Source organism: Anopheles coustani, chromosome 3, assembly GCF_943734705.1.
Source record: "Anopheles coustani chromosome 3, idAnoCousDA_361_x.2, whole genome shotgun sequence".
Classification (NCBI taxonomy): domain Eukaryota; kingdom Metazoa; phylum Arthropoda; class Insecta; order Diptera; family Culicidae; genus Anopheles; species Anopheles coustani.
In genome coordinates this window covers 40,252,889-40,280,054 of record NC_071288.1, presented here as the reverse complement: position 1 = coordinate 40,280,054, position 27,166 = coordinate 40,252,889, and the positions used below count along the sequence as shown (strand labels likewise).

Below are 27,166 nucleotides of genomic sequence, written 5' to 3'. Positions count from 1 at the left end.
TATGCTCGCACCGTCTGTTTGCTCTGTGAAAATTTGAGCTATTTTCGAATGCAACCCCCACATTCGTACTCCACCACCCATTTTTCGAAAACCGCCCCCTCGTGGTACGCGTGTATACCCCGAATGAGTGTTCGACTCTTACTCAACTTCTGAGTGTTATCGCTTCGCACGGAACGTGGTCTCGGTTTTATCGCGTCGGGCCGGCAGCTTCAGTTAGTCAGCGTGCGTCCCCGAGCGGGTTCGAGTATGGTTTCGGAGAGCATTTTGTGTGCATCCGTCAGGCAAAACAGGGAAACCCATGTCGTGAGCATCACCTCGTGCGTGAGATGAGTGACGAGGACGGGCACTTCTGATAACAGCTGTTGGCATGCGCGCACTGGTACACGTTTCTGCACACGGTGTGATGGCACGCGCTTCGTACAGGATCTTTTTCCCCGGAGCGGCCGTCGGAGATGAGCGCCGGCCGGAGTGAGCGAGTGCATCAGGTAAAAGCGAGTGATCGGGGGAAAATTTAAAGGGCACCCAAACTCACCGACCAATTTCGAGCTCGCTCACCCGCGTGAGCGTGAGAGCGAACGCTTTTCCCCGAGTGCCCGGGGGAAAATCGGTCGATGGCTGAAAAGTGCCACGGCAGGCGCCACGAGTGACCAGACGCGTTTCGAGTGTGAACAGAACCGCACGGGAGAGCCATTTTCGCGTGTGTGGTGCGTACGTTCAAGGTGCTACCGGAAGGCGACTTGTGCGGTGCAGGTGGAAAACTCGCACACCACAGTCCGTGGAGTTTTCATCGCGCTCAAGCTCGCCATCAGCAACTTATTCGTCGATATAACCGCCGTACCGTCAAAACCGTAGTGGCACATGCAATCGCTAGCTCGCTGTAAGTGGTTCGTAGAGATACTAATTGCGCTGACATTTCAATACAGCCAGGCCGGCCTGGCTCCGTGTGACATATGCGAGGTGTATGCGATATCCGGAGCACTCGGACCCATACAACCGTCGAGATTAGCCGTGTGCGAGCTGCCGTTGTTGTAGCTGGGGGATGGGGATGGTGATGATGCTTTGGGGAAAAAGTATGTGCAACGAGGCGGTCTCGCTGTGTTGGTGGCGCGTATTGTTGTACGCAGACCGGAGCGCTCGGTCGCTGGTTCAAGGTTCCGTACGTCAGTGGCAGCATAGGCGCAGGGAGTGGGCTAGCGAGTACGAGCGAGACTAGTGCGGAGTACAACAAGCCCCTGGCTCAAGCTGTTTTCACGGAGACCATTGTCCATCGGTGCGCGTAGGGTTGGACGTGCTTTTCTATACGGTTATTTTTGTAGTGAAAAACACTTGTGTGCAGCCAGTGTTGTAATTCGAAGACGAAAAAGCAATAATCTCTGCCGATGAATATCGCCATAAAAGTGCCAACCTCCGGAATTGAGTGTATGTGAAAACGAGCCTACACTGTGTTGGACTGTATGGGTGTTTCAAGTCCTGGCTGGCAAATCCTGACTGTTGCTCAAAACTGCACCTAATCAAACGACCAGGTGAAACTTTTGACTGTCGCAAAACCTATCGTATGTCGGATGGAAAAGTGTTCGAAATAGCGGCCACAGTTTTGCCACAGTCTCTCTGGTCGCTTATCAGTTTGGCCTGGTGACGTTCGGCCTTGTGCGGTGGTGTGCGTTCCGCGTCGTGTCCGATATGCGTAGCCAGTGTGCTCGGTTGTTGACAGACGAAATGTGTATGCTTGGTGGCGTTTAGGCAATCTCCACTGGGTGGCCCCTCCGGTCGAGAACCGGGATAGCTAACGGGTCCACGACCATGTCCAATACGCCCGTTTTCTCGGTAGTTTTGCTACGCGCACGGTGACGACACTTCTCGGCGCTGCTTATCTGCCGCCGATAACGATTCAGGCGGCGTGTTCGCCATTGGAAGTGGGTTAGTGCGTCAAGCTGAAAGTGGTTGTACCGAGGGGCACGTGAATATTGTGACTGCACTGCTGCAGCACCCGTCGAACCATACGAAATACGGCGATCACCTTGCGTGCGTGGCATTTGGGTGGAAATATCAAGCGAAAAAAAAAAACGAAGAACGAAAAGTCATTCGGAAAAGTGCCCCCATTTTGCGTACCTACGGGACCACCGTACAGTGCAACCCCGTATTGATTTGTGTTCGGGGTGAATCGGTGACGTACGAAACCATTCAGCACACAAAAATAGCTCACTGTTTTGACAGTTTTCCTTTCCGAAATCAACATTCCGTGTAGTTTTCTCGTGCCAGGACGCGCGCGTGAGCGGAAAAGTGTTCATTCACACGAGCTGCTGAGCTGGGAGAGCGTTTCTTAGGAGCACCCTCCAAGGGTGGGATCGAGATGGAGTATCCGAGTGGGGCAAAGAAGGAAAAGGATGGCAACAACGGGGGGACAATAAGAGACATGCTCTACTACGTCTTCGAGACGATGCACAAGAGTCAGTGCCCATTACGGGGGGGATGTCAACGATCGTCGGGAGGCATTGAATGGACAACCGAAACAGGACGGGTGTAAGCAAACCCAGAAGAAAAACTAACAAGAAAAACGGAGTGAGACGGCATCAAAATAGATCCGATTGCGATAAAAAAGGCTCAAAGAAACAGGCTAACCTACAGTCGAGGCAAGTTTTCCGATTGATTTTTCACGCCGCAATGTTGGCATCGCTGAAGTTTGGCAACCGACGCGGTTCTCTGTCGCACGTCCATTTTCCATCCCTTTCCCTGTGTTTATATCTAATGGCCGTCTGCTCTTTGGCTGCCGTTTCGCTGCCAAATGAATGAGGTGGAAAATTTACTCACGGGATACCGTTCGAACTGCGCACACATACTCATTCGCTGGGAAATATCAAACCCCTTTCGTGAGATGCTCACTCCATGGTGAGGGGTCCGATTTTCCCGAGGTGAGCTCTCACGCACTCACCCTTTGTAACGCTCTCCTTCTTTCACACACTGTTTCATACAATTTTCATCCCTTTTGAGCTGCCGCATGACACGCAACGGGTAAAGTTTTCCATCCTAAATGCTCTTGTATACGCGTAGCGATATAATGTTTCCGATTGGTGCATCGGTGTGTGTGTGCGCGCTTGTGGAAAATCCGGTGCTGCTCTCCGGTTCTCGGTTGGCATGGGAAAAACTCTGGCGGCGTCGTCACTCGTGATAGTGTATGTCCCAGAAAGGACGTTGCGATTTCATTCTTGGTAATGGTACTGGCCCGTATGTATGTACGTGTGAACTGTTTACAGATTATTTGACATTTGGCGATGGCCGGATTGAGCAGGTCCTTCCTATGGAACCGGTGCCTGCCTAGTGGGTTTAGACTCGTGGCTCTATGTGAATACATTTGAAACAAGTTTTAATGGATTTAGACACAGTTTCAGTTTTTTTCTGTTAGGGAATTTGTCTGTATGTCTCTAGCATAGGATGAAGTTTATGTCTCTTTTAAATAATCTAATATAAGATGAAAATTTCCTAATTCCTTTTTATACAAGTTTATTCATAAACTTGTACAAGTAAGGAATCACAAAGTTATATTAAATTTTAATTATCCATTGCTGTCCACTAACTTTAAAAGAAAAAACATTCTGGATAGCATATCGTAGGCACATAAGAAGACACTTACAACACCAACTTGGAATGTATTATTAATAAGTCAGTAAATACGTTTTGTTTTACATTACTAGGACAAGTACTTTGTTTTTAGTGCCCATGACGATAATAATAAAAACAGTTGCTTGTAACATTCAGAATTAATGGCAAGGCGAAGATTCTAGTGCTCCACCAGGGAACGATCGTTATTAACCAGCTCGGCTACATATTTTAACGGTACCGGGCCAATGTTTGCTTGCATGTTTTCTAATGCTGCCAATGATTTCATCATTGCCTATAGCTTTGGACAAACCGTGGACAACACGCCGATATCCTGCCCCTAATGACGCGCGGGCGAGCGTCCTGGTTGGACTAGAACATTTTTTTCTCATCCTCCCACGCTTTCCTATGCTTCTAATTTCGATTTACCCCATCCCCAACACTCAACCGAGCGTTCCGGAACGCATCAATCATAGTGGAAAATTTCCTATCATTACGTTCCCGTTCCGGTCGCCTCTTGACGGCAGGGCCTGCGACTGCACAGCTCGTAGGACAGAACCATCAGCACGGTATCCTAGAGTCTCCGTCCAAAATAACCGAATTGTCGTCCCTGCGTGTGTGTGTACGTGTTTTCCTTCTTTTTTTTTTAAGCTGCCGTCATTAAGACGATGAGTATACGGGCCACAAAAACGCTTGTCAATGGACGGTGAGGGGGTAAGGGTGGTACGAGGCTCGATCGGTGGCACAATTCGGTTCAGCCAACATTTCACTGACGTCAGTAGGCTTCACAGTTGGGCGAGCGACCGAGCTCAATTAGACCACCGTCTAGACGCATCCATATAGTCTGTGTCGCAATGGCACGCACGTACACCCGGACACAACTGCGTGTAGACGCGGGTCTCTGCAGGCCGGACACTTTATGTTCCTTTACAAACACACAAACACCGAACGGTATCCTGCCCTTCCGGTCCTTTTGGTGAGACGAGAACTCCAAAACTCGTCCCCAATTTCTCGAACCTCTCACTCAAGAGTGTTCGCTCACTGTTGGGGTGTTGGGGTGCCGGGAGGGAAAACTCGCCAGAGAACTTTCCTCTCGAAGCGTTCCTTGTGGGGTACCGAAGTGATCCGAGCACTCCCACGCAAGGGCTCATGAGGAGTAGCAAAGGGCGCATGTCAGCGCGTGGCGTACACGCAATGTGCTGCCATTTGGGGGCCGACACTCATGATGGTACTCGCGGCCGGTCTAGGTTTGTCGGTCGGTCGCACGCTCGCCTGTCCCAACACCGAACCCGAGTTCACTAGGGTACGGTGCCACTGGGGTAAATGTGCGTTTGTTTACTCTCTCCCCGAGCAGCGTTACGGGGGTGGGTGGCCCAAAGGATCCACCGTGTGTGTGGGGGGGGGGGGGGTACGACCTTTCTCTCGACTGAGTGCCCGAGCATCGCTGTCGTGACGTCGCTGAGCATCCTGGTAGCATCCTGGTTCGGGTCGATCGGTGGATGGCGAAGCCTACCATCCCTTCGGAGCCGTCGGGTGCAGGATAGCGAATAAAACGGAGCCAGCGCCACCAGTTTGTGGTCAATTCGTGTCGCTTCGTTTCAGAACAAGTTGATCGCTGTAGCTCGACGGAGCGTTTTATAGGCCGGGCGCGCGCTGTACGTAACAGAGGAGCACGGTTTGAGCAATCTCGCCGTTACGCCAAGCCGAGTGTTCCCCTCGTGGTTCGCTGGAGCGATACACACAGCCAACCGACACACAGCACAGGGTGCAGTCGGGAGACGCGTTTTCCCAAAACTTTTAGAGCACGATTTTACCTGATACCGTTTAGCGAAACCTATGAGTGTTAAGTTTAAAGAGCGCCTACAGCTACTACTTTGCCCAGAGTCTATCGATGTGTGCTTGTCTTCGTCTTTCTCGCGTGTGTTAGCAAGCTGTGAACTGTTGAAAGTGTTACACCTAGGACTATTTTCTATCGTCGTTACTTAGCAACCGTTTCGCCAACCGTCGGGATGTACTGATCTTGGGACAGACTACATCCCGAGGCTCAGTGTAGTTCATATCGCGTTTCTATCGATGCTGGTTGTTAATTCTGATTGATTCTACTTTCGTGCTCAGATACTTTATCAACGCTGGTGACGACCGTGGTGCTGGTAAAGGACCTCTTTGCCGTACAATCGTGTGTGTTTGTGTGTAGTGTAACAATGCCAGTGCAGAGGTGAAGTGGCACAACTTACCAGCTTTCAAAGGTGTACATCGCAAGGCTGTGTGTTTGAGGAAAGTTAGAAAATTAAACGTTCTTGTTCTGTGGTACGTGTGAAGCTGGGCATCAGCATCGAAGGAAGCATCCGATGGATTTCTCGACCGGTGATTGTTTGCGAAAAGTTTAACGTCTAACTGATTGACACTGTTCGGGAGGAAGAAGTTATAGAAGATAGAAGAGAAAAATAAACCGTACTTGGGAAAAGTTCCGTGCTTCGCGGTCGGTAGTTGTGAGTTGTGGTTTGTGATTTGTGCGTGCGTTCGTGCGGGTTTCGCGGGTTTTTGGTGAGCAGGCAGGAGGTCGACACCACCAGCCAGGTGCGTCAGTGTGTGCCTCCGCAAGTCCCGCAAGTAACGGCTGGGGAGGGTCACAAACGTCGCGGCACCAGCAGAGGAATCGGCGGGGGACGGCGTTGCGATGGGTGACTTTCTGTACTCGAGCTCGGTCCTGGCGAACGAGTCGTGCGTGACCAACCCGTCGCTGCTCGACACGCTCAGCATCAACAATCTGCTGAACATCAAGCATCTGACGGCCGGCGGCGGGGCGGACATTGGCGCCGGGACCGGAGTGTCCGACAGTCTCGGCACGATCGGCGAATCGTCGTCCTCGTCGTCGTCGGTGTCCGGGCTCGGTGAGCGCAGCAAGAACAACAACGCCAGCACGATCTCAAAGATGGCCAGCGGTGGCGGTGGTGTTGGTGGACCCGTCGGTGGTGGCCTGTCACTCGGTCCGAACGGGGCCGATGTGGACGGCCAGGGGCTGCTGATGACGTCGAGCGTGGCCGCGTCCAGCTGCGGCGTGGGAGGGCTGTCGTCGGTGTCGAGTATCATCACGACGGCGATGTCCTCGGAAGGTTGTTCACTTTCGCTGGCGCTGGGCTCGGGCGGCGGTGGGGCGGACCACGATGGGACGGTCACGTCGTCCCTGCTGAACGGTGGGAGCATTACGTCGCCATCGATTGGCGTCAATATGGGCAACGCGAACGGCAACAACAACAGCACCGGCCATAGTCACAGCAATAACGGCAGCAGCAGTAACGGCAGTAACGCCAATAGCAATGGCAACGGGGCCGGCGGCACGGGAGGCAATCCGAACAACGCCAACAACAATCTGCTGCTGGACAGTGCCGCCGACCAGCTGCAGCTGCAGTCGGTCGCCGAGGAGCTCAGCCTCAAGGCGTCGGATTTGGGCTGCCTCAGCGTCACGTCCAACCTGATGAATGGCTCGTCGCACATCGGCTCGTGTTTGGCGCCGAGTGGGCTCGGCTTCGGGGCGACACCGGACCATTCCAGCCCGTGGTCTACGGGCCCGGACGAGGCAGGACAGGGCGGCACGGCCGGGGGTCACCTTTCGATGAACGGATTGGGCGGGTTCCAGAACTTTTCAAGCAATCTCTACAACGGTGCCGTCGTGGCGGCGGCGGCGGCGGCTGCAGCAGCCGCTGCCCAGCAGCAACAGCAGCAGCAACAGCAGCAACAGCATCAGCAACAGCAGCAGCAGCAGCAACAACATCAGCAACGCCGCGCCATTACAGCATCACACGGTGGCTTCCCGAGCCACCATCATGGCATCTCGCCCAATGGTTTATCTGCCCATAGCAATGCGATGCTGCAGCAACAGCAACAACAGCAGCAGCAACAACAACAACAGCAGCAGCAGCAGCAGCAGCAACAGCAGAATCAGTATAAGAACTCGTACCCATCGTGGTCCAATCCGGGACCATGGTCGCAGCAGCAATCTAGTCAGCAACAGCATCACCAACAACAGGTGCACCAACATCAGCAGCAACAGCAGCAGCAGCAGCAAAGTGCTCTGTCTTCCTGGAACAGAGGTCGCTCCGTGCCGAGCCTCAACGCGTCCAGCCTCGGTCCGAACGGGTTGCACTCCCGCAAGCCGCCACACTCCGGCAACCAGTCCCTGTCGCCGTACGGACTCGGTAACGGTGGTCATCTGCAGCAACAGCAGAGCTCGCACCACCATCAGCAGTCCCAGCAGCAGCAACATTCGCACCAGAGCATGCAGCAGCAGCAGCAGCACCATCACCACCATCAGTCGCACCACCAGTCGAACGCACTGCAGCCACTCCAGTCGAATCTGGCCAACTCGCCCTCGCGCTATCGCCGCAGTACGTCGTCGGCTCAATTCCCGAACAAGACGGGCTCCCTGTCACTGTCCTCTGGCGGTGGCAGCGGCAGCAGTGGCGGTGGTGGAGGTGGTGGTGGTGGCATCGGTGGCATGGGGGGCGGTTTTCCGGGCCCGCTCGACATGGACGAGAACCGCGATCCGTTCCTGTCCTCCTATCAGGTAAGCGACTAAGTTTGCCGAGTTTGCCTTTGCATCTCTGTTTTGAACCGTAGCGTAACGTAACGTAACGCGTGACGATTGAGTAATGTACAACAACAAGGCGGGCCAATACACGCGCGCGCTCTTGATGAATGGAGGAGGAGGAGGGGATGGGGAGGGCGGGGGGGGGGGGGGGGGGGGTGTAGGGAGAAAGCAATGGCCAATTTTAGACCAATCGGTACGACTGACCTTGAAACATTACGCTACCTGCGATGGTTGAACCACACGACCAATACCGAGCGCATCGTCCACAAACGAGTAAGAAGGAAAATCCGGCGACAATTTTCCGAGTTCCGCACCCTTCGTCCGTTTCGTGTACAATGTGGCTCGCGATGAACGCGCGGAGATGGGATGCACGTTGTTTGACTTTATTTGTGCCGGCCCCAGGAAGGTAGAACAAAGAAATGTCATAGAGAAAGAGGAGTATGATCGGATAATAACAACGTGCTTTGGGAGATGCGATCTTGGCTTGGCTGCCAAAAAGATGCTTCGCGGCAATGTTGGTTTTTGCCACAGTGTATGCGTCACAGGTGTAGGGGCTTTCTTCCTTTGTTTGGCCGTTTGATGACCACAAGCTTCGATTTGGGAAAAATCTGGATGTTGGCTTCGAATTGGCAGCATAAAAAGGAAGAACGGATTCGAGCACTTCGAATGGCACCTTTTATTTGCTCGTTAAGCAAAAACGAAATGGTTAGCTGTGAATCATGCAGTAAATAGTCATGGACGAAAACCACCGCAGAAAACTACAAGAGCAACGAGCAGAAAGTAAATTGTTCCGTAAACGGTTTAGTGGGCGCCAGCTGCGAGCAAAAAGAAAACTTCTCTGCGAACATGTGCTACGGCGACGGTGGTTTAATTTCACTTTTCACCATCTACGTCCCTCGTCACTATCGATTTCGGTGCAGTTGAGACGGTGGGGGTGGTGGTCGATGGTGGCTACCGTCACCACCACCACCCCCACCATCGCCCCAAGTGCTAAGAAGACGCCACAGAAGGAAAAATTACTGCATCCGGACGTAGCGTCGGCGAAGACTGTATGGCTTTCCTTTTGTTGGCGGCGACGGTGGCCACTGGTTGTTGTGCGGTTTTGTGGTACGGCTGTGTGCGTCGCGTACCGAAGCAGATGCTAGTTGGTAGCAATTTTCCCCAACTGGCTGTACGGTTTATTTTTATGCTCGATAAAGAAAACGAAAACTCAGCTAAAGGTTTCGGTGAACCTATGGAACCTTATGTAACTGCTGTACCATTGTGGGGAAACAGGAGTTTTTCCGTTGCTGTTGGTGTGAATGTGTGTGCGTGTGTGTGTGCTTGTATGGGTGTGCAGGTGCTCCGTTTGCGCTAGCCAATGATGTTGTTTCCCGCTTTGGGGAATGGTTGACTCAATGGTGCTAGAAGGTAAATTGTATTTAAAATGTGGAAAAAAGAAACACCACTCAGCTGGGAAGGGTATCGTTTAGTTCGGAGAATGGCAAAATTGTCAGATGGTTTTGTTTCTAATTAATTGAAAATGGTTTTATGTTATTTGATATTTATTCAGCTATATTGGCCATGTCAATGAGTTTTCTACTTAAATTGTTCATGCCATTTTTGTGGATAGTTGTTTAAACTCAATGCATACATCGTGGTTGAAGGGAACGGAAACTTTGAAAATTTTGAAATAATTATACTAACTGATGAAAAATACAAAAAAAATTGTTTAGTCTTGTTTGTGATCATCTCTTCTGATCAAAATCTGTTGCGTTTTTATGTTTAAAAAACAAACTTGATGAAATGCCATCCAATTGATCTCAACATAATTTGTGAAAGTTAATAACTCAAAGAATAGTAAACGAACAATGGTGACTGCTAACTTTTTTGTCACCAAGCAGTTTTGTTTTGACAGGTTCATTCTGACATGATTCAAATATTGCAGTGCTAAAAAAATTCATATAATTGTTGTAAGTTTTTTATCATCCATCTCAACCCCAAACAGTTATAAGTTGAAGGCCCCAAAAACATGTAATACATTCACCATTCAGATTTATGTTACAAAATTTAAAAAATTTCAATTTCGATTCAACCACATTTTTTTGATAAGGAATCGAATTTAAATTGAAATACAAATTTCCTAAATAAAATTCAATTGCAAAGTTTTCATTGCCAAAAGTCTGATTACTAAGCCTTATTTCATGAGAATCCATAAATAACTTAGTAAGAGAATTATTTTCCACGATGATATTCGTATATTTCTGTATATATTAAATTGACAAGTAATTTGTTAACTCACCTTAAATGACTGTTTTAGGTGATTTTTAAATTTTCATTCGTGAAGTTTTTGAAAAAGTAACAGCACAAATAAGATAAAGTAAAATTACTATTCTTGCAAATGTGCTGGATATTACTTTTGCTAATCCATGTTCATTATCCTTAAACTATTCTGAGAACTTTCCTCCTCTTTAATCAAATCTTTGCTCTGGTCTCTTTAATTTACGTCAGTGCATTAACTTCATATTTAAACCAAAAAACACAGCACCTGTTCTGCATCAAAACATAACTCATATAGGTTGGATCATCCTAACATTTTTGTTTGGAAGAAGCTCTTCGGTATAAGTTTTTTCTAAACTTTACTCTTCCGGTAGTTCAACTCGTTAATGTACCAAAGAGACGTTTACTGTCCAAGTTTTAAGGATGAGTGAATTAAGACAATTTTACAGCATAAATCCCAGCCAAAATCCACACAGTTTACAAATTAACTTCCCATCGCCTTCAGACGTGCCGAGCTGAGCTTACTCAATGCAGTGCGTGTCATGGCACTCCTACTCGAACGCATTAAATCTAGCAATCCCAGCACGATGCAAATCCGGCCAACTTTTCTGCACATTAAGCAAACACCTGGAGCGGTCGGGTTTGACCAGCTGGGGCTGTTCCCAACCATCCAGCTGCCCGATTCAGACCACTTACATGAAGCTCCGGGAGCGCTGGGCCCACAATCCCGGCGACACACTGTTGCACCGTTTGCCCGGGGGCGTGCGGGCGTTAATGAAATGCATCTGCCATTAATCGCAACCGGTGCCAGTGCATCCATCCTGAAAGCAGACCGATAACGGCACCCCGTAATGAGGAAGCTTCCTGCGAGCCCTGGCAGGTAGAGTGCACTTTTCGCTTCCGGGGCTCTGTTGGAGTGTTGCAGAATTTATAGCACTCGTGCTGGCTGCCGGAACCGGGATGGGTTCGAAGGATTTTCGTGTGAAAAGGGGATAAGCCATGAGGATTTTTGCGCACCGTAGCTCCAGGGATGAGAGAGGGCGGATGAGGGAGGAGGAGGGATGGCAGAGGTTATATTTGGAAAAAGTTCCGTAAGCTTCCGAGATGAGGTGCACCGGATGGATGGAGTGGTTCTGAATCGGTGATGAAGCCTAAGATGGACAAGTGTTAGTAAATCTGTATTACGCACTTACTAAATGCAGGCTCTACTTGTGAGTCCTGCTTTCGCCCAAGGACGGCCTGCGCGCAATCGGACTTCATTGGGAGGACATTGCAAGTTTATTTTTTAGTTGCTTTTCAGAGTGACAGTAACGACGCCAAACATGACGACTCCGTGATGGCAAGGATTCGTGATATTCGCTCATGAAACCAACCAGAATGGCTCGAGGCGATTGATGGTTAAGTTTTACTTTTGCTTCCATTTGAAGTCTACATTCGAGCCTTACTTACACTGTGTGTGTGTGTGTATATCTCTACCACCTTCAGTTGTGTGGAGCGGATGAAGAAGATAAAAAAGTAACGAATCGTTTGAAATCGGGAAAAACACCCACCAAGGAGGCCCGCTCGCGGAAGGCGCATAATGGAGCGTGGGAAGGAACAAGCGTATTCATCGTTTGCCACATCATCGTCAACGTCACGGCCGGGCGCAGGATGGCTTGATGCCGGATGGAAAACCTGGTGGACGGGATGATACGGGCGGGAATTAAGGGCCGAACCGGGCGGCCCTGAACATGAAAGCCTTGCTGCTGGGCGACGCCAGCGCCAGTAGGGTTTACATTTTCCGAGACGGAGAGAGGCAGAAAGCGAAACAAAAGCGAGTATGGTGGAGGTGAAAAATAAAAGAAACGCCAAATAAAACCTCGGGATGATGAGGCAGGCATATTCCTCAGTAGGTGTGCGTGTGCGGGAGCGGGGTGTATTTCGCAAAAGCTCATATACACATTGCAGGCTTCACATTTTCCACCATCATCATCGCCGTCGACGTGCCTCCCGCTCGCCACTCGCCGGGAAATGGAACGCTTCGGCCCTCGTGAGGTTATTTTCTTATGATGAATGCTCCGGTTAGCGAAACGCCGCATTTAACCGGCTTCGTACGGTGGATGAATTTAGATATAGGAAAACAACAATGGCACAAGATGGAAGGCATAAACAAAAAAAAAGAAAGAAACCAACACATAGACCACGTTGCCCGGACGGAGAGCAGGATAATGTGGGCCTAGGATAATGACGTCATTAAAAAGCATCATTCTGACCTACTTTTCATTCGAATCGCATCGAAATCCACCCGGACAACAACACTTTTGCGTTCGGGTTGGGGTAGGAAAGTGAAATAAAAAGAAAAAAAACGGGATAGCCGATTGTGCCAATGGCATCGTGTGCCACAGCAACAAAAGGCCTCAATCATTCGCAAAGCCCACGCAGGATTAATTTCGTTGCGCGAGATGCGCCCCACACGCGTTTTTTTCTTTTTTGGGAAGCCGTCGCACAGAAAGTTCTTACGACGTGCGACGTCGTGGGCGGATTTTGTGGAAATGGTGGTTCCGATTTCCCAACGGTTCTGGCTGTGGCTTTGAGCGTGACTTTTCCCTTTTCTCGGTGTTGCCTTGTCGACGGGTTTTTGGCTTAAATGGTGCCAAGAGAACTCAGCAAAAAAAAAAAAACAACGGTGTGAAAGATGCGGAGGCGAAACATGTGGTCCTTTTTTTCCTCAATGTGTGTGCTCAATGGAAAGCTTTCACGCTGGCAGGGGGGGTTACATGTATGGTCCGGCGAAGCGATTTAAGCCTCCTTTCGTCAGATGTTTGTGGGCAGAGTTATCGAATGCGATTGCGAAACGAAATACCATCGACCGTGAGATACACAGTACATAACAATTGAAGGAAATGTAATCTGGAATCAAAATTCGTACGAAAGTGAAGGATAAGATTGCTGTATTAGCTTTTTCTTAAATTTTCGGGGTATATCGGTCATATGTTCACTTGTATTAGACCGTTTATTCCATCTACTATTATTGCTTCAAAAAGAACTGGTGGTCTTACGCACAGGAATTAGTGTTACAGGCACTTTTAACGAGGAAAATTTCTAATGTAGACCATCATCAACAAGGCAGGAGGGCTACTTACAGTTTAAATGGATTTATAGGAAAGTAACAAATAGGACACAGAAACTCTATTAAATTAAAGTTAATTATTTCGCCATAATGAGCTTAGAATCACATTAGATAAAATAGTTTTGTTTATCATTAAAGATTTTCAACTAGCAAAAGAAGTCGAAAAAATTAGGAACAATGCTCTGAAGCTGAGTATGAACTCGGTACAATTTACTTTTGGCGACTGCAGGGAAAAACGAATGAATCGTTTCTTCCGAGAACAATACAGGAAAAACGGAGCGAAAAGTAAAAATTAGCCCAAAAGCTAATACGTGGGCGAACGGGGTTTTCCCGTACCGTACATTGATTCTCAACCGGTATAGGAAACGTGCGGGCCATAGGCCAATAGTGTTGGACCCCGGGGCTCACGAAGGAAAGGAAGGACAGATTTTGAGTCACAAAAAATAAAGCGAAACAAAAAAAACACAAAGTCAAAAACAGAACCGGATCGCACGCGAAATGCAGAAGGAATCGGTTTCGGTCGGTCTGGATGAAAAATATGTCCTACGTGGGATGATTATGGAAATTTTTCGTCCAGGAGCGTTTTTTTTGTTGTGCGGGGTTCTTTTGGGGAAAATGTTTTTCGTTTCCCATTTCCCTTTTCGAAGGAGGGACTTTGTTTGAGCTGGAGCTGGTTTTCACCGTCGTTTTCTTGCACCGTTTGCAACATGCCATACTGGTCCTGACCCCATTCCACCATGTTGGCCACCTTTTCGAAGCCGGTCGCTTCGCCCACGGTTCAACCCTTGTGACCTTTGATTAGTTAACTTCCGCTCGGTTGGAGCGGCAGCGGAAGGACTTGCTCCCTGGGAGTGGGGGGAAACAAAACGTAGGGTAACACGGGGCCGAAACTAATGCACCGTAGAATTAGATAATCATGTCGGAACACATTCCTCTTTGCAACGCGTTGCTGGAACAACACATTCGAATGATAAAGGACGCATGTTCCAATTTGAATGATCAATAATTTTTAAAAAGAAAAGGAACTAATTGCGAAGAACATCAAAATGACTTGGGAAGAAAAGGAATTCATTTTGCCTTTCAAAGGCCTTGCGAATCTTTAACCCGTTTTTTCGGTCGATTCCGAAACACTAGCACGCTTTCCGTAGTTGTCGTAAATTTTAGAACATCAAAAGAAAGGACAACTATGTAGAAAAAGCAGCAAAGATTTAAAATAAAATCGTGCACGAGGCTTGGTCTTCTGTTTTAACCGGTTCGGTTACAACATTTTACTCACTCCTTCGGAGGCCAAGTTACCAAGTTTGTCGTGCACGAGGCGCTTAGGAATGTCATGTCGTTCGAATGTATGTGTGTGTGTGTGTGTGCGCTGACGATGGAGCCATCCTTGCCTCGTATTCTGGTGTTTGCCAGATCGCACAACCGTCGGCTTCACGTCGCCAGAGGTCTCTGCCTTTTCCAGTCGCTGGTTGTAATTTATTCACTATGTTTTTCTGTCGGGTGAATGTTACACTGGTCGATTTGGTTGGTTCGCTTTTCCCATTTCCCAGCCCTCCCTTTGGTAGCCGATCCGTTACAGAAAAACATCGAGTTCCCTTGAACCGCAGCACAGTCCCCGCTGTTGGTGCAGGGAGTATGGAGAAAATCGATGATGGGCCGATGTTACTCGTTTGGAAAAGCGAACTATGCTTGTTCGATGACAGGAAAAACGCCTCGATTGTGTTGAAATCGTTTAGAAAATTCGCAACACCGAAATGGAGTTGCCTGGCCGTGTTCTGCCGCTCGGAAAGCGCTTGTTCGGCTGACCGTTGCATAATGAGAGCCGGATGGAAGCATTGCGTCGTCGGTGAGCCAGTCGGTTTCTGGCCTGGGTTTGCGTTCGCAAGGCGGCGAAACATCGAGCAACACGATCGGCTACGAAAGTTTCGATGGCAAACTTTGCCTAGCGCCATAATTTAGCGTTCCATTTTCCAGCATCGGACTTTGATACAATATTTACGTTTTTCAACTAGGTTCATTAAGGCCAGGATCGCCAACGGCTGGCGAGACTGATCTGGTAATGACACGGCGTTTGCGGTTAAGTTCCTGCGTTTCTTCGTTCTTAAGTTTGCTTTTTTGTTTTGCAGAAAACTTCTTTCCAGTTTCTTATATTTGTTTTGTTAAGCGTTATTTTATTTACACCAAATTTATTCGCTCAGTTTCCAGGCGAACGAAACAATCGTCAAAACCGAAAGTAAACTCCGTTGGTAGTTCAAGTTTATCTTGCTCTCCCCGGTCTAGGTTCGATTCGATTCCCGTGTTTTCGCAATCTTTTGCGTGAATCATGCAAATGGCTCACTTTGAAAGTTTTCTCTGCCCGCTTTTCCGCCCGAATTGCCGTGCCTGCGGTGGGATCTATTGCAGAAAAAATTCTACAGATTGATTCGATTGTTTATCGAGACCGGTTTCCATCGGTGCCTTTTTCACAACGAATCTGGATCACGTTTATTTTCTTTCTGAACAAAATAGATAAACAAAATTGACTTTACCGATGAATCATCGGGTTTTAGCAATGAAATTTACACAAGATTGTTTTTTTTTGAAACTGATCTGCCTTCGTTTTATCTTTCCAATTGTGGTACATGTTTCAATCAATTCGATATGTTTTGCAGTTGGTTTAGTTTTTGTGGAAATGATTTGCATTATTTACGCCAGAAAAAGCTATTTATCTTTCATTGTGAGGTTTCGATAAATAATTGAACATCCGCTTGTTTGCGGATTGAAAATGTTGCCACCTTTCGTGGCTTCCAGATGGAGTTTCTCAACGCCGCGCACCACATGTTTACATGTATCCCTTTCCGTCGATCCTAGGATGGGGACTGGTCCATATCTCGTCGATGGGGCTTCTGTTTCGACAGTAGGCGTGATTGATTATCACTTGCAGGCGTCTTATGTTCGCCCGGCAGAGGAGACTTGAAAAGAGCACAAACTTTGTAGCTTCAGTTACACCACCACCCGCTCCCCGCATGAACTAGAGAACTGTGAGCTCCTTTCAACTCTGCGCTGTGTGTTCACCCACACTGCGTTACCACTGCAGGCGTCAAACGAATCGATCAGTTCGGTTGATCCTTATCATGGCTCGCCCTTCCCCCAACGTGCTTCTCCCGGAGCGGCCCAGATCGTTGTCTGGCACGGATCGAAGTAAAAACGAGAACGAGAACTGCACCATCCCATCCCGGCCAGCCACCCAAGCGCCACCCAATGTTCAAAGCTTTCGCTTCACCGTTCGTCGCTCGATGGCCGGCGGGAATGACGGGACGGTATTTGGTTATGTAAATTTCCCTCCCTCCTCACCTTTTCCCTTCCTTTCCATCCGGACCCGGAGTGGTTCCTGTGAGAAAAGCCACCCGGTTTCGCCGGTCGGAAGCTTTCGACGTTTGTTCTTGCGCCAGTCGAAACAGATGCGTTACTCGCAGGCGCACTTTCAGGTTCGTCCTTCCCGGTTCGCTCGGTTTCCCGGGTGGCCTTGCATGCCACGTTCCCGACAGTGTTGTTTCTGTGCGGGAGCGGGATTTCCACACTGACTCATGGAGTGCCGTTAGTTACATTCTCCCCACACTCCACATATACACACACATCGGTTGGCTTAGTGACGTCGTCACTCTTTTGACATAATGGTGATGGCTTAGCTTTCTGTTTCTATTCTCATCCTACATCGGGTTCCGAATGGCTTCACTGCCTTCCTTTCGCTGTGAAACGGTATAGTTTTTTGTTGTTGTTGCTGTATTAGTTAGAGGTTTGCTTTCGTTACACTACAAACACCAAAAACCAACGCCTCGAGGAGGGAAAAAAAACACTAAGCTCACAACCACGTTGGCGAATGCCAAACGATTAATGATTGCATTACGGTGCCCCTAATAGCTTGCGGGGCCGTCCCTTCCCTCTGCACGGACCCTGTCCTTACACGGGAAGGTATTTTTTGTTACGAAATCATAAGTAACGTTTCTATCCCCTAGCCCACCAGTCAGTCCTCCCTCTCCGCGTTCGGTTTAGTTTCCAAGAAAGGAAGCCTTGAATATTGCATCCACGCTTGACACATTACGTTCACGCCTAATCCAAACTGATGGAGGAACTTTCTTTGTGCTGGCTAAGTTTAAGGCACGACCGGGTTCGGTTGCTTCCTCCGGCCCGGGGAGTTACTTGGCCGTGGCCAAAGATGAGGGAAGGGGCTCCGGGCTCGAATGACGAAGACACTTTTATGGCCCATTTGGAAGTGTCACTTTTTCGGCAAAGTTTGCCTTTCATGCGTTTGTGATCGGTTTTTGCTTTCATCCGAGTGCCAACGGGATAGATTAAAGTTAGCGAGAGGGAAGCTGTTGGAGCTGGGATGACCGGTGGATACCGACGTATTCCCCCATCCGATCCGATCGCATCCCAAATCGAGGACCGATAATGTCCCCGGGTCTCAGGGGTAGCTGGAGTGAAGTTGCCACCACCAGCCTAACTACTACTACTACTACCACTACTGCTACTATCGAAATGTGCTAAATGAGTCACGTTTCGGTAATTTAGCGAGCGACGCATTTTACGCGTCCGACTTCTTCTTCGGGGGCACGGGTTTGGCGCAAGACTCGATGTCTCCGCCGATCGAAGGCGTTAAGCATCTTTGCGCTTTGATGTCGACGCGTTCCGAGAACCTTTCCACCGGCCGCGTGGCGGGGAAACATTTCACTTTCTTTCCCAGTTCATTCACAACGCATTCTGCTCGGCTCGATTCCTTTGTCTCCGAGCCAGATCCTTTCGATTTAGCTTCGGTTAACTGTAACGCGCGTTCGAGCTTTTTCGTTCCTACTCTGCCTAATTTATACTTTTCTCTTGGCAACGTTTCAACGGCTTACGGCGCGGCAGGGATAAAGAAAACACATCCCATGATGGAGAGCAAGCGACAAAGAGAGGACATTTTACCGCCAGCATCCTTCCCCTTTCCGTCTCCCGGCCAAAACCGTTTAGTATTCCAGGAGGATACGTTGGCAACGTGTTTTTTTTTTCTTTCTGTTAAGGGACTTAGTAGAATCTCCTATTGTTTATTACTATTTTATTAGGGATTCCAAACACGGGAACACGGGATGCCTGCCGGGTGGCGGGGAGCTGGCCCCGCCACACCGGAGGGTAGCCAATGCCACTCCGAAGAAAACCACGCTTATGAGGCAAGTTTCTTAAAGCATGTTTCATCTTCCACTTCTTGCCAACCCTCCGATCCCTTTGAGAATTTTGAGTGCCGGGAAAAAGCGGGAAATTGTTTGCTCTGTTTTTTCCCGGTGTGAGATGTCTGCCTGTATGTATCCGTGTGTGTGTGTGTATATGTTCGTGCGCTCCGTGTGAGAGAATATTTGTTTATTTTCCATTCCTTATTCCGTTTCTTGTCAGCCCTCCGCCCTCGGGGCCGGGTTTTGGGGCAAAAGTTTACCCGCTTTGCGCCTGGCTTTGGCAACAAGAAAGAAGAAAATTCTGCCAAAAGTGTCCACCGCAAAACTTTGCCCCGACTGTTGCGGGGCTAACGTTGACAAATGTCTGACGGGAATGCTAATTGGCTTCTGGTAAGCTTAAGACTGGAGAAGGTTTTTTTTTTCTTGTTGTTACCGCTTGTGCGCACAACTCCTTACCAGTTTTTCGCATTGATTTGTCTTTATTCTTTGAGCTATATAGGATGAAATTGATATCGTTGTTTTGTGTATCGATAAGGAGCATTGATAGTAATTAAAGAATTTAGAACATTCTCCAGGCAAACAAAAACCTTATCCTATTGTTTGATGTGATTGCTTTATGGTTCTTTTTAGTCGCGCATAGATTTGCACAAACTGATTTTTCTGCACGATCTATAGTGAATTATCTTATGTAGATAAAAATAGCTTTAACAACACTTGTTTAGAAAAAAGCGTGTCGGTAGATCATTTTATTTTTACGGATCAGGCAGTTGAGGTTTGTACGATGTGCGGTTTTGCCCAAAATTTTACATTATCTCGTTACCAACCATAACCCAAGAAATACTAACCGAACGTTAGAGACCACTTCCCGAAAACTACCCGTAACTACCATTCGCGGTTCTTTTGGGTACAGGAAGATAAAGCTAACGCAGCCCCTGGGCATACTTCCTGTTCATTTTACCTTGACACATATGGTTTCCGACACTTTCCGGGACTTGTATGGTATGGCCGCCGGGGAAAAACTACATGGAGCTGCGTTGCATGTTGTTTTTACTCCACAGGTAAACCTGTATTTTGTTTTTACTCTATCAACCGGACTGTGCTATCTTCAGCGTAATCGAATAGTTTCCATTGCTTCACTTTGCTTCCCCTCTGTGCTGCGGTAAAACGTTGCTGTGAATTTACCCTACGCTGGGGCGGAAAAAACAAGTAGATTTGTTTCAATTCACTCCAACAAATTCTCTCTCACACACACACACACACACACACTCACCCACCTATGCGCACATTTGTACGATGATTGGCTACTGTCGATGGTCCTCCGGTTACGTACCGAAAGGGCGCATTTCGGTAGAGAATCAAGCGTGAAAAAGCGTTAGGTGAATTCCCCGGTCCATTGAAGGTGGTGCCAATTTGTGAAGCCCGAACCACTGGCGATCCAAGTAGTCGGCTCCTCCAGTGCAAGCTCTCGCACCCGTTTTTGCTTCGCCTTTGAGAAAGACCCCGGGTAAAGGTTCGGTACCGGATGTACCTGGCGCTGGTCTCGCCGGTTTTCGGTTTCATCCGTAGAGGGCTATAAATTTTGATAGATATGAACGGAAAGGAAATCGATTGGAAAAGCGTCCGAGGTCAAGTTATGCGATCATGATTTTCCAGCCAGCTGATTATTGGAGAGCACTCGAGGGGGGGACAAACATCACCTTCCGAGGGTAAAGGTAAGGTGCTCAGCGAGAGCGGAAAATATAGTTCCGGTTGATTGTTTGCAATTAAGTAGGGTTGAATATAACCGTGTATTTTAAATGCGTTTACTTCGTACGATTACGACTGAGGCATATTTGTAGGTAACATGATTACTTTAGAATGAAATAGAAAATCATGTTACGTGGGGATATACCATGAACTTTGACCACGTTAGTGCAACATCGTTAACATAAAGTTTGTTTCAATTACCGACTATGGCAAGGCAAACAATTTGTAGATCAATTACAATGCAAAGAGTTGTTAAAATCAATTATAATGTGTCTTTTTCCTAGTTTGATTGACTTTATAAATTTTTGAATGTATGAAGTATGTTTTAAATTTAGACTTTCCTTGAGCCATCAATATGTAGGCTAATTTATTTTATAGACGACCAAATTTATGTACTGTAGTAGTGAATAAAGTTTGCATAGCTTCAAAAAGATTTAACATTTCAGATTACTACATTACATGTTACGTTAAATATTTTACTTATTTTAGGATATAACGTTTGGCATAGATCATTATGAAAAAAGCAGCTGAAAAGAGAAAAAAATTGATTATTTTTTTGTTTGTTCAATTGCCTTAAATATTACTTATCGGAAGAAGTTTTTACATTGGCTGCATCCATTATATTGGATGTTTTTAAATAAAAAGGAAAACAAATACAGATTTTTTCAAACAACCGAGCAACTTCGTTTCATATTAATTGATATGAAACGTGCAACAACTACAAATGCTCGCAACACTTTTTAACATTTGCTAGCTTATATTTTTTATTTATTTGTTATATTATGTCATTTTGTTTGCTGATAAAATTGTTGTTTATGTGTTATTGAAATGAACCCATGAACGATGCTTAATTAAATTATGAACAACTTATGGAACGCATTGATTATTTGAAATTTAATTCGCAAAAGGGGAATTTTATCGCCATCCCAAAGCCTTGTGGAATTATTGATTCAATGTGTTAAGTGGAAGGTAAGATTTCCATTTGATTGTCATATGTGAAATTGCAATTTATTCTAACTCTTGTAAATATTCTAAATGTTTAACCACGAAGGAAAACAATTGAAATGTTAAATTTGCAACTAAAACCTCTATTACAACCGCTACTATAACATGTCTTCTAATCTCAATAAATGGTAGTTATCAAAGCAAGATTCCAGGGACCCATCGTCTAAACGCCGGGCTCTTAGAGTCCAACGTTTGGTATTAGCATTGCGAGAATCGGAAAATTTAATTAAAACTTTTCCTCCCTATCGTGCGATGGAAAAAAATCAAGCTCCTCCTAAGTGTCGTTATTGAGACGCTGAACTTCACGGTGGCCACAGCCAAGGAATGGGCAAAGTGCTGCCAGCTGTGCAAAAACGGCTTTTTGATAGGAGCCCTGGAGACGGGTACGGGTTGGCTTGCAACGTTGCCAAAACAGCATCGCAGATGGAAATGCATAAGAACGGGTTCACCCAGCACCAGGAACCATCCGCCCGGAATATCTGCCACGGACGGAGCTATAAGTGTATCTTTGGCCACGAACTTTGCTACGTAGTTCGCGTGGTATTTCTTGCCGCGGGACGAGATCGACCCATGGAACAAACAATCGACCGATGGGGGGAAGTGGAACGGCTGGGAAACCTCCAAAAAGCAATCTCGAATTTAATGCTTATGCCAGTGCAAATAATTGAGATTCTTTTCTACGTTTGAGCCGGAGGTTTTAATCATACCAACAACGTCGGTACTCGTGCTTGGGCCGGGGTCTTTCTCTCTCTCTCTCGCTTCCATTATCACCTTCGCTCGAGCCATTACCAGCCAAATTTCGATGCACTGTTTACAGCAACGATACAACGCCAGGGACACCGAGATTGTACCGTTTCCATTACGCTAGGGAAGCGCTGCGGTAGTGCCGGGGTGGTGGTGGTGAAACGCCCGCGATGCACTAAGTTTAAGCTGGCTGCACACAAAAATATGCACACTCTGGCCAAGGCAGAGAGCAAGGCACGGCGGGGTGGCGGCGCACGAAGGCACACTATCGCTATTATTTATTCAAAATACTTTCCAACCATACAGCTTCTTCGACATCGGTTCGGTGGGAATGCATTGCCGCGCGAACGCCCGCGGGCCGTTCCGGTTTGGATGGTGGTGGTGGGTTTGTCTAAGGATATGTGTTTTGTTTGTTCTCCTAAGCCGCCGAGAACGGCTTACTCCACACAAAATCGTGCACTTTTCCGTCGCTTTCTTGCCGCCTATTTTACGGTAGCTTTAGCGCAAAGTTTGCTCCATCTCTTTTGGATCCCCTTTTCCAGACCTCATCCCAATGGCGCTGTCTTTTTCTGTTCGCGTTACTCACCTCGGCGCATTCGAATGTACATGCCTACTCAGTTCGCGTCGTCCGGGCGTTCGGGACGGAAAGTTGATTGTACACCCATTGCAGCCCCGTTCGAGTTCGCCCGTTCGCCGCTAGGGAAATCACACACACACTCCCCCTGCTCACAATGGGGATGGTTTTCCAAAGTCGGCAAATGTTTCTACTTTTCGTCGCCTCGAGCCATCGACCGGCGCTCCAGAAAGGTGGAGAGTGTGAAAAACCGCACGAAAACTAAAAGCTTTCCACTGCTTGCACTGGTTGCGGCCGGTGGCAACGCGGTGAACGCTGGTGCGCTCCGGGGACCAACTGGGTAAAGAATTCCCGTCCCTCCCCTCCCCCTGTTCGTCCGTCTCCTCATGAGCCTCCATAGGACGTACCATTACGGCCTCGCGAGCGAGTATGAAAACAGTCATTAGGGATGTTTCGCAACAGTATTTCTGCTAATAGTTTCGCAAGGTTTGAGCTTTAATTCATACAACATTCTCTTGTCGGTGGCTGCTGTTCCAACTCCCCTCCCCTTCCCACGGTATCATCCAACCGAGAGAAAGCAGCTTTCCTCCTGGCCCCAGCAGGGGACGAGGTATTGGCGAGGAACTAAGTTTCTCGCTGGCTGCAAATTATGGCCACCGTTGGAGTGTCAGTTTCATTTCCCTGTGGCTCTTTTTCAATTCTCCAGTGGGTGAAACTGTCCCGGCAATGGTTTTTATGGAGGTCAACAGGCGAAATACGGTTTTCAGCTGTAGGTCACCGGAACACGTGCATCTGTTTTAAAGCGGTCTGTGGTGAAAGTGAGGGGAATATTTGCATTGGCCTGGTTGTTCATACCAGGTTCATTGAGCAGAAACAGTAGTTAACATAGCAATAAGTAGTTTGAGGTTCAATAACTAGTGTTTTTAAGCAGTATATATGTCTCCTGAAGATATTTACATAATATTTATACAGAAATTTTTTAGTTACTTGCTTTGAATATATTTTTACTATTTTGAACAATAATTAAACACAAGATAAGAATCAGTCATATATATTTCAATTGTGTTAGAATTTGTTTTCCAAATCTTGCATAGGCATCACTTAACGTGTCTTTGATAAATTATTATTTCGTTTTCGTAGCTTTTGTACTTCGAGGTGCAAATTAATGCTTGTTACCACTAATCGTAGGGATTTAATAGTGCTTGTGTGTTTTCTACAATACCTCATCATCAAAATAAAATTTTTGATAAAACCTCGTTTTTCGAGGAGCACAACATTTCTTGTAAAAATTTTGATTGACTATTAATTGCTTATTAAAACGTGGCTATCCGTGGAATTGAAACAAGTTTTATTCCTGCGTTTTGTTTTATCAGCAGGTTTTTATTGCTTACTGAGAAATTGTAAACGGATCGTACGTAATACAAATGGTTTCTCGTTGGAATTTTAAATGCCCTTGACGAAAAAAATTACTCGAAATTGTTTGCTGGTGGATGTTGGGTTTCATATGATGCTATTGTACTTGATTCGCTTTCAAGTATTCCTGGTAATATTGTCATTAACTGAATGCAATCAAATGGAATATGATTGTTGTTTAAGAATGTTGTTATTGAAAATTCATAGCAAATGTGATGCATTTTCCAGCAGTGAATGGACAAATTTTGCAAAATAAATTACATATTCCTTATTATTTGGAGCGGGTATGCACAAGATTTTGAACTGTGTCCTTATTTTGCGGCACGTATTCTGGTTTACTGAACGGTTTATAAAAAAAAAAAAATGGCAACGATCTGGCACAAACATCACGGATGCGGTATAGAAGGAGATTAATTTCTTCCACCGTTCTGTGACTTTAAAGCAGCACACAAAAGACAGCGATCAAGGCTGAACATTCTCGTCCCGGCACCGACGACGAAAGCGCACATAAAAGCAGCTCCGGCTCCGGCGCCCGCACACAATTGAACAAAGTGATGTGGTATTACTTAATTCCCGTAATGGAACCGATAAGCTGCGTCTGTCTTTTGCCTCCATGAAACCTATCCATTCGTCAACCGTGGAGTGTTGGGCGACGCTTACCACCGATGCCGGCGCACGTGGGGGGGGAGGGGGGGGGGGCGAAAACAAAATGTCTCGGATATTGCGCCACCTCGGTAGCAGCGAGCGTCAGGCACCAGGCGCCTCCATTCGCATTCGGCGGAAGGCACGATGGCGGTGCGGCATGCCCGGCTCGTCCATCATTCAAACCGCTGGGGGTGTCGGTGCCGGCTTCCGGTGCTTCGGTCGTCGATCGGTCCCGGGCAGGAAATGGTGCCCATGGTGGATAACGAAGCTGTTTAAACTTTACTTTGACGTAGGAAGTAAATTGATTGGCTCCCCCGGTCACCCGTTGGCCCCCCTTGCCTGAGTCGAACGGAAGGCTGGTGGTGGCAGGGGATGGATATGGCTGCATCATCACGGATAACGAATCGAAGCGAATCGGATGATTCTGGGCACGGGTCGGCGGGGTTCCGGGGCAGTCAAAGATTTGGCATGGCGACCGCATGTGCCATGTTGTGGAAGCGGATGGAAAAGAAATGGCGCACGTCTGCCGCGCTCGCGTCGTACGTGCGGACCGTCGCAGTGTGTTGGGTGGCTGGCTGGCTGGCTGACTGGTTTTTGGGGTGTAATTTTCTTTCAAGATTTCCTCTTCGTTCTTGCGCTCGCTGCGCTTTCACCGGCTCACCCTGCGGCGAAGCAGACTGGCGACAAAATTTGCGACTGCCAGCCCTGGAATGGTGTGCTGGCTGGCTGGCTGGCTGGCTGGCTGGCTGAAATGGTGGCTAAATATATATTTTACTGCTTATGAACTGTCGCCACATAGCGATTTGCCTTTTTTTTGGACGAAGCACACGGTGGCGCTGCAGGGTGATGATGCCAGCGAACATTCGGCACCGATTGGGTCAAAGGCGAATTTATTACCGATGGAGTGTAACGTTACAGCGTTACTTGGAAAGAACAAAAAAACCAACGGCCCGGTAAAGTGAGTTTCAACTAGCTTAAAGTTCTCTTTTGAGCCAATTCCAAAGCTGAAATGTAAACCCTTTTCTTGGTCAAAGGATTATCGTGGCTTTTTCTCGTGGTTTAAAAAATAGCTCAAAAAGTCTAATCTTGATTTGTTGGTCCGATTGTGTGGGCGAAAGGTCGCTGAATTCTCGTACCTTACCCTTTTATTTAATTATTCTTTTTTGCATTAAAGCTGGCTCACCTTGGCTTTAACATTTGCCTCTGTCTTTATTATGCAACGACCCGTATCTAAAAAAAACCAGAAATTTTCAGATCTGCAAAGCGCTTTTACCTCGATGCACCGAACCGGTGCAATTCTGCTGAATAATTCAGTGTGCTTTCTTGCGAGCTATGATGAGCAGCAACAATGCAACTTATTAGCGACAAAATAAGTTTTTCCCAGAAACCTCCAGGGGGCTGGCACAGATTCTTGCATTTGCCAATTCTTTCCCACGATGCGGCCCCGCAGTGCACTGGAAGGTAGCGGGGCGGTGGGGAAGGCGAAAAGTGTGTTTCTTGCTGGGTGATTTTGTTTTTTCGCTTTTTACAACATGCTAGAAAAATGTAACGAATTTTCGCTCCGCAGTCAAAACATGAAAAAGTGGGGCGCAATTCCCAAGCTCATCCGGTACGGATACATAACAAAACAGGAAAGGAAGCCATGTTTTTCTCATGGCTATCCTTTCCGTTAGTTTCAATGGGAACCCAAACCGGTTCTCGTCCGTACAAAATGCAACTACTAGCTGTGGTGAGATTTTTGGAAACTTTAATTTCGTACATCAGTTTAGTTTAGTGTCAGTTCAGTTAAAGTAACCAAAGGGCTATTTAATAACCGATTTGCAATTTTACAAGCAAATTTTTATGTTTTATTTTCATGAAAGGCAATTTTTCATAATTGTTTATGACTTTTTATATTATTTTATGCAAATTCAAAGAAAAGCGAATATGACCGAATTAATAATATTATATCAAGTTTGATCACAAATATGTCACAAAACCTTGTTCTTTTACTGTTGCTAGGGCTTCCGTTACTTATAGCTTACTTTTTATCAATCAGAACAAATTACAGAAACACCTTAAAACAAATTGCCGGAAGAGAAAACGTAAGCGAGACGTAATATGTAAATCTATCGAAGAATTCTCTAACTGTAAATTGGGTATATAATTATTATTTAGTTTGTAATATATGAGCGTTAGTTTAACCTTTAAACCGTTTTCTTCGTACCTAATCATATTTTGTTTTTGTTTTCACAGCTTTTAAAAGGTTTACGTAATTTAAAGTAAACCGTATTTTTTCATGAGTGAAAACATGAGACAAGCATTGA

At 47.1% G+C, this 27,166-nt stretch overlaps 1 protein-coding gene across 1 annotated transcript in view; it reads left to right on the top strand.

Moving 5' to 3' along the window:
* The first annotated feature begins 6,271 nt into the window (after nt 1–6,271).
* The window catches only part of LOC131272524 (cytoplasmic polyadenylation element-binding protein 4-like), a 218,446-nt gene continuing 197,551 nt past the window's right edge, over nt 6,272–27,166 (top strand). Inside the window, exon 1 of the mRNA XM_058274281.1 lies at nt 6,272–8,158. Coding sequence (XP_058130264.1) covers nt 6,272–8,158 — 1,887 coding nt within the window. The remainder of the gene's footprint in view (nt 8,159–27,166) is intronic.